The 7959-nt window shown below is 49.1% G+C and overlaps 1 protein-coding gene across 7 annotated transcripts in view; it reads right to left on the reverse strand.

The window, feature by feature from the left end:
- Positions 1-267: 267 nt before the first annotated feature.
- Positions 268-7959, reverse strand: part of NCR1 (natural cytotoxicity triggering receptor 1) — a 14695-nt gene continuing 7003 nt past the window's right edge. The window contains exons 1-9 of one of the 7 annotated variants that reach the window (XR_004629088.1): positions 6528-7864; positions 6409-6444; positions 5942-6226; positions 4180-4458; positions 3862-3912; positions 2979-3026; positions 2658-2870; positions 2026-2387; positions 268-1895 (exon numbers count right to left, since the gene is read on the reverse strand). Coding sequence is in view for 6 of the 7 variants with exons in the window: in XM_034672595.1 (XP_034528486.1) it covers positions 2680-2870; positions 2979-3026; positions 3862-3912; positions 4180-4458; positions 5942-6226; positions 6409-6444; positions 6528-6753 (1116 nt within the window). In the remaining variant the exon portion in view is untranslated. Of the gene's footprint in view, positions 1896-2025; positions 2388-2657; positions 2871-2978; positions 3027-3861; positions 4037-4179; positions 4459-5941; positions 6227-6408; positions 6445-6527; positions 7865-7959 lie in introns of those variants that run through there. The other 6 variants (XM_034672597.1, XM_034672595.1, XM_034672594.1 and 3 more) reach the window with 6 other exon arrangements.

The raw sequence follows: 7959 nt of genomic DNA on the forward strand, positions 1-7959 counted from the left end.
TGACTGGGACACTGAATATCTATAAAAAAGTATAGTAATTTGCTTACTCAGTGGTAAGATATTTTAAAAGTTCCCCATAATAGTGGTACTAAGAAAAGGATACTTGCTATCCATTAATGTGCTGGGGGTTCTAGCCAGGTAGTAAGACAGTAAAAAAGAAATCAATTTTACAAAAAATTCTAAAAATTTTTAAACCTAGAAATAATCTAAAATAATCTAAAACTGTTAAAATTAAGATGTGAGCTTTGCAAGACCACTGAGTACACATTCGTTATACAACAGCCAGTTTTATTTTTATAATACCAGCAACAAACAAGGGTGATAAAATTATTTAAAGAGTGACACTACTTACAAAATAAAAGTCACATACCTAGGGATCTACCTGGGGATGATATAACTGGAGGGTTTGTCTCATGGAAATCTAGCAAAAGATGTGCGCATTCTGTGCACGATATTATTTACAGAAATCAGGGAACACGCAAATACATGGCAAAATATAACACATTGAGGGTGTAAGCTTGCATGGACTGAAAGACTGAAGAGATGCTAATTCCCCCGAAGTGGATCTGTAGCTTTAGTATGATTTCACGCACACCCCAGGCTGCTCTTTTGTGAGAACTGACATCCTAAAGTTAATATTGAAATCTAAAGGGCTCAGAATAACCTAGGCAATCCTGAGAAATAAGAAAATTGATAAATGTTACCAATCTCAGGACCAGGACCCATCAGCCATCGCAGGACCTCCCTCTGGGTTACCAGTATCAGTCGTCTCCCTGGTGTCAACTCCAAAAACAGGTGACACTCTCTGTGCTGTTTCCCCATGGTTTTGTTTCCTCCTGTGTATCCCCTTCTCTCTGTAATTGGAAGGGTCTTTCTGTGGTGCACAAGTCATCCTAGCACAGCCGTGATCAAAATGCTCAACGAGCTCCCTTTGCCTTAAGGATAAAATGTGCATTTAATGTGCGCACGCCCCCAGTGTCACCCAGAATCGAAGCTCTACTTACACTGCATGGTTTTCACCCTCTGTCTTGCACGTGAGCTCTGCATGACTTGGTGCACACACCCGCCACCGTCATCCCCATTCCTCATCAGTGTGCCCTTCTCAGTGTCTCTATAGTATGGAATTTTGGCATCCTGTGTTTCTTCTATCCCAACTTATCCCCTGCGTTATCACTGCATTTACTCACTTTCTTGACGATCTGCTCTCCTGGACAATCAGCCCCGTTCTGGCAGGGATGGGGTCCTTTCACCAGTGCCCGGCACATAGTAGGCTTTTGTCCCAGAGACTGCAGCTCCCTGTCACAACCCTGTCACATCCCTCCTCACTCCCTTGGTCACAGAAATGCCAGTATTTATCTTGTCACAGAGACACCTGGAATAAAGGCTATCTTTCTCCCCCTGCCGTGCATCCAAGCGGGGCAAGCTATTAGGTTCTAACCACTGAGAAATCAATGGAGGTGTTTTTGAGTGTTTCCAATAAATCCCCATCACAAACAATTGGCTGGTACTTCGTCCCCCTTTCCCTCCCTCCCGTCCTCCCCATGCTTCATTTCGCTGTCTGGAATACAAACTGGGTCCAATATTTCAAAAAAAGTAATGCTCTACTTAACTGTCGGCCAGTTTAGATTTTGTCTTGGAGCGGTGAGGGGGACAGCCTTGCGTGGAAAAGACCCCTCCATCCCTCTGAGAAGGCTCTCAAGCCCCTGCCCTCAAATCTGGAGAAACAAATTCTTCTGCCTCACACATTGCCCTCCCCCCGAGACTGCAGGTTTCCTGCCATCACTTCGAACATGGAAATTTGGGGATATCATAAACACATCCGAAGGAATCCGTCATGTCTTGGGATAAAGAGCGTCATGATTCCGTATCAACAGAAGTTCTTGGTCCATGAACACCTAGCAGACAAGGAACAGAAAGAAGGACACTCAGTACGGGTCCCCTGGTAGTGAGGTAACAAGTGGTGTGAGTTTCAGTTCCCTGAAGTACCCATGATAATAACAGCTGCCGTGCATTGAGTCAACTTACATGTGTCGGAGCCCATGCTGGTTTCTGGATATTCTTATCTCATGAAATACGCATTTCACCCCTTTGAGGTTGGAATCAATGTTCTCTGATCCATAACAGAAAACTCAGATGTAGAGAATGGGTTTGAGCCGTGTGAGGTGTCAGAATCTTGAGGGGGGCAGGGACCCATACAGTGGTTGTATTAATGGGTTGACAAAGTAGAAATTCTCAAGGAGCAAATCAGGAGTCTCGAGGGCTAAGCTGTGGTACTGCCTCATTTCTACGTCCATTGACCTGACGTATAGTTCTGGAGAAGTCTCTCAGTGGCAGGAGCTGTGAGCTCAGTCATCAGACCCAACACAGACTTAACTCACACAACTTCACTGTAGAGACGGGAAAATGGGTATGTATGCGGTGTCAGAGCCCCAGTGACGTTACAGATGACAACAGGCTTTGGGAACATGGAAGGGATATCTGAAGTCAAGCTGGGGGAGTTGGGGAACTTTCTTGGGAGAGACCTGAGGAAGAAGGCAAACCTTTGCCAGACTCGACGCAGGTGTCCTTCAGTTTCCTGTAGGGGAACCGCCCCCCCCCCCCGTAGGCACAACACAGACCTCACGCAGGCCAGGGTCAAGGCCAGCGTTCAGCTCTACCTGTGGCCAGCTCATCTCTTGGTCATTTGTCCAGGCGTCTCTGTGTTCTGAACCTTCCCCTGCGTTGCCGACTTGAAGCCCCATTGGCCTTCTCCTGAGTCCTCTTCCCCCAAAGGCAGTCTTCAGCCAGGAGGCACATGAGGGCCACCAGGACCAGGAAAGCCAGACCCATCTGAAGGAGATTCTGGGCGGTGTGATCCCAGACGGCAAGGTCTGGGGTCCGAAGAACAGACTGATGACTGACGGGAATGGATGGACCCACCTTGCCCCGCCTGTCTCCCTCTCCCCATTCCAAATCACACTCTGTCACTGCTTGCCTACCTTGCTGGAACTCTGCCTCTGTGGTTAACAGGTCGAGGTCCCAAAGGTCTGTGGAGGATAGGGAAGTGAGGCAGTGAGAAAAAGAGAGTGTTGGCCTCCGCCCAGGCTGCCTCTGCTCCCCTCGGGTGGACCCCCACCCTCCATGGCCTTCTGCAGCTTTTCCAGGTCCCCACCCCACCCTTCAGGTCCTAGTGGCTTCGTCTGGCAGATAGCGAGGAAGAGCCAAAGGACAGGCAAACCCAAGGGGCAATTCAGCTCCGGGACCTTGCGCCAGGCATGTCTTCCATCTGGCCCTCTGCTTCCTCATTATGTCAGTCAACATGGCTTCTTCCTCACACACTGGATGACTCACAGTCTCCCTGTTTTCTTCCAGGCTCTGAGCCCCGCACCCCATCCCCACCAGCATGCATGCAATGTCACTCCCGGGGCAGGCAGTTACTCCCGGTGCAGGCCCTCCCCCTGCCTTGGGACCTCCCCCTGCCATATTCAGTGACCACTCCCTCCCTCTCTCTGGAACGTTCTTTCCCATGTAGCCCCAGGACCAGCGCCCTCAGTTCTTAAGGTTCTTGCTCCGCTGTGAGCCGATTCAGACAGCTCTAATATCGCCGCCACCCTCACCCTGCTTGTTCTACTCTCTTCCACGCCACCCTTTGCTCCCCGTGCTGTGTGCTTGGCTTATTTCCCCGACTTTGACTTGCGGTCTGTCTCCCGCTGGGATACAAGTGCCACAAAAGCAAGGATGTTTGTCTGCCCACAAATGGAGGTGCAGGCCACGCAAATGCTGTGCAGTCAATGGGAAGTTTGAACGAACGCCATGTTTTCAGTGTCACTGGCAGGCGCTGATCATCTCCCCCCACGAAGTTTAGGAGTAACCGTTACTCACCAGAAAAAGAGGTGTGCTCTGTGGGTGCAAGGCTGGTGCCCCCAACATCTTCTGGCAGTGGAAACAAAGAAAACCATAAGGCTTTTGGATTTCCTCTGGTCTTCCCACCTAGTCTCTGGGTCCTCCCCGTCCCTGTCCCTCTGGCCTTCTTCCTCGGGAACAATCAACTGGAACACTGCAAAATGCATGTGGACGAGGGCACTGCAGGGAGGTGCCCTCTGCATCGTCCCACCTGTCCCTTTGCTGCCTTCCTCATCACTGGTTGGGGTTCATTTGGGGTTCCAGAGAGACCATGGGGGGATCTGGGGGTTTGCTCACCTGTGACCAGGAGCTTCACAGGCTCACTGGGGAAAGACCAGGCATAGTTGTTGTAAGAGCCAAAACATCTGTACGTCCCTCTGTGGGCTGTGGTCACAGGACCCATGGAGAACTCCACCTGGGTGTTCCCATATCTGTGCTGAGGACGGCTGGACCTTCCCTCCTTGAGCAGAAAGAACGTGCTTGTTGCAGTGCCTAGACGGCAATAGAAGGTCACGTTCTTTCCTGAGGGCACCTCAGGCCCAGGATGAATGGAGAGGGTGGGCGTGTCATACATTTCTGTGGGAGAAGGAGACAGGTAGGTAAAGAGAGTCTTTATCCTGCTTCCTATGTCCCCCTTCCTCCTTGGCCTTAAGACTCCCCAGAATCTCTGTCTCCTCTGCTTTGGTGATGGACACACCCTCCCTGATCTCTCCCTTCAAGACTGAGACACTCACTCCTCTAGCTTGGAGGGCCATTAACATGGGCCTGTCTCTGGGGATGGCCCAGCAACAGTGGGTCTCAGAGTTAGAGATCCTTGGGGCCAGCAACATCAGCATCAGCTGGAAGCTTATTAGAAATGCAGATTCCCAGGCTCCATCCCAGACCCACTGTATCAGAAGCTCAGGGGTAAAGCAGCCATCTGTGTTTTAAAAATGATTATTGTTTTACATTGTTACAAAATACAGGAAGTGTAAAATTTACCATCTTAACCCATTTTGTGGGTACAATTCAGTGGCATTGAGCATATTCTCATTGTCATGCAACCATCACCGCCATCCGTCTCCAGGGTTCTTTTCATCTTACAGAACTGCAACTGTCCCCATTATTAAGCACCCTCTCCCCAATCCCCTCCCCCAGCCCCTGGCACCCACCATTCTGCTTTCGGTCTCTATGAATTTGACTATCCTAGGTCCCATACAGAAATGACTCCTACAGTATCTGTCCTTCTGTGGCTGGCTTATCTCACTCTGCATAACGTCCTCAAGGTCTGTACATGATGTAGCAGGTGTCCGAATCTCCTTTCTTTTTAAGGCGGAATGATATCCCATCGTGTGTGTATAGACCACTTTTTTTTACCCGTTCCTTCATCGCAGACACTGGGGTTGTTCCTACCTCTTGGCTATTGTGAATAGCGCTTCCATGAACATGGGTGCCCTAGGGCCATCTGTGTTTTCACGAGCCCTCCAGGTAATTCTGATACCTGCTTAAGTTTGAGAACCTCGTCCCTCAGCGGAAGGGAGGCTCCTTACCTGGGACTGCCTTCCCTCCCAACCCCGTTCTACTCTGTTTTTTTCCATATCGTCATTTACTCCTCAGGGGCTCGTAACTGATTGATTTGTCCTGACTTAGACTCGTGATCTGTCTTCCCCCGCTAGAATACAAGTGCCACAAAAGCATGTTTGAATAGGACGTCCTCCCTAGGAGGGGTTGACGCTGGTGGGTACAGAACCCCTAGCCTCATCTCAGCGCCACTGAGAAGGGCCATCCCAGGTCCAGAGCTCCACATTTGCTTGGCTGAGGTATCTGTTCAAACTGCACCATGGTCCAGCTTCGCCTTCTGCCTCACTCCTCATCACCGGGGTCGCTTCTGGGGATGCTCCCCGGTGCTCCCCACTGCACACACACGTCCATCTCAGAGCATCTCACCCGGAGAACCCGACCTATGACAAATCTGCCTCTAGGTCATAGATAACCACCGAGTGAGGCTGAATGACACTTATGGAGATTAATAAATAAATACGACCCTCCCCAAGATTCAGGCCGAGGATGGGACAGTTACCTGTTACCACCAGATCCAGAGGGCCACTAGGCTCCGACCAGAGCTTCTTCCTTCGGTAAACGCACTTGTATTGCCCGGCAGTGTGCGGGGTCATGGCTGGGATGTGGAACACGGCTATGCTCCTCCTTCCAAGTCGTTTTGGGCTCCGCTGGGCAGAGAGGTGTCCCTCGAAGTATAGCTGGTACTCAATGGCCTCAGGAGTCCCCTGGCATAAGATTGACACCCGCGTTCCCTTCGGAATCATGAAATCTGGCTTGGCCCAGATGATGGGTTTTGAAAGAATCTCTGGAAGGGAATCAGAGGCTGGAGTTCCAGATAAAGCCCCTTCCCACCCAAATTTCCACCCGGCTGCTGGCCCCCAGCCCTCCCAGCAAACCAGAGCCCCTGCCCTCTCCTCTGGTGGGTCATAGGTGGGTACTTTTCCTGAGCCCAGAAGAGAGACTCTGGGCTCTGAAGGAGGGACTCACCCTCCTGGGCGCTGACGGTCTGGCTCAGGAGCAGCCCTGGAAGACAGGAACAGTGAGACACGCTGCCCCACCCACACCTGGACCCCTGGATTCTGTCTCCCTTGTGTGCAAGAACTCACCGAGGTACAGCAGGGCGGTGAGCGTAGAGGTCATTGCACTGATGCTACCGCACGAATGTGGAGCAGCTGGGTGGAGACGGAGTCCAGGAGGCCAGGAAGAGGCACAGGATGTGGTGGGCGAAGCCAGCACTAACGCCATGGGGCTTTCACACTGACTTTTTATGAGAAGGTTCAGTCTTCCTTCTACCTCTGACCATGAGGCATAAAGACAGGTCATGGTCCCCATGACACATCTGATCGTCTCTGTGGTCTAACCAGATCCTCTGACAATTGTCTGCCCCACCTGAAACTCATTTCAGGGTCCTCTTCCAAATTTTGAAATGTGGACATTATGCGCAAGAAAGAATCATTAAAAAAAATATGTGTTTAATCTTGGCTCCCCTCTCTTTGGTATGCATATGCTTGGGTCAGTGAATTGGTTTCACCAGGATGAAATGATAACACTATCTTCTCCAAAGATTTGTTACAGTGTTTCAACAAATGCAAATTTTGAAACAAAGTGTTCTGTTTCTTACGTAAGTATATTCCTTTAATCTGTTGTAAAGCAGAAATTAAATATTAAAATCTTAAATATTTTAATATATTTTAAAACTCAAAATGTGTTTGTTTTCCTCAAGGGATCTAAACATTTTTTTTTCAAACTGAAATGTTTTGCCAATTTATAGTCTACCTTCCATTCTATGAGGAAATCTCCCCCAAACTATTACCTTTGTTCTTCTGTCTGCATTTTGTGGTTGAATACATTCCATTCACTTTCTTATTTACATATAGTAAAACACACTCATTTCCTGTTCAGTTGTATATGAGTTTTGATAAATGCATATAGTCATGTAACCAACACCGAAGTCAAAATATAGGACAGTGTTATTGTCATGTAAGTGGTACTGGTAGTGTTTGTCCTTGTGTGTCTGACTTATTTCACTTAGCATAATGTCCTGTGGACCCATTCCTGTGGTTGCAAATGGTAAGGTTTCTATTCCATTTTTTTCTGTTGCCTCCAGACCTTGGCTCCAAATTCCAGAACTCATCTCCAGCCAGCCAGTGCCCACCCATGCCACCTGTCTAGATGGTCTCCACCAAGGTGTCCTTAACAACATTTTGAGGGAGGGCATCATTCTCACATATCTGTAACATCTTTCTCAGAAGCTATCCTGGAGAAGAAAAGATCAAGTGAGATGGTCACTCTTGAGATGATAGCTTGTGTGTCTACCCCTGGGCGGCTTTGGACCTAAAATCGAAGCTCTGCTCTCCCTGTAAAAAGGGTCGTCCACTGGATTGCTACTGTCTTGTCCTCCCCATTAGGACTCTCCAAGGATACAGCAGGGCGCTTCTTCCATCTGACTTTCTTTTTTTTTTTTTTTAAAGATTTTATTTATTTATTTATTTGGCAGAGATAGAGACAGCCAGCGAGAGAGGGAACACAAGCAGGGGG

This window comes from Ailuropoda melanoleuca, chromosome 12, assembly GCF_002007445.2.
Source record: "Ailuropoda melanoleuca isolate Jingjing chromosome 12, ASM200744v2, whole genome shotgun sequence".
Taxonomy (NCBI): domain Eukaryota; kingdom Metazoa; phylum Chordata; class Mammalia; order Carnivora; family Ursidae; genus Ailuropoda; species Ailuropoda melanoleuca.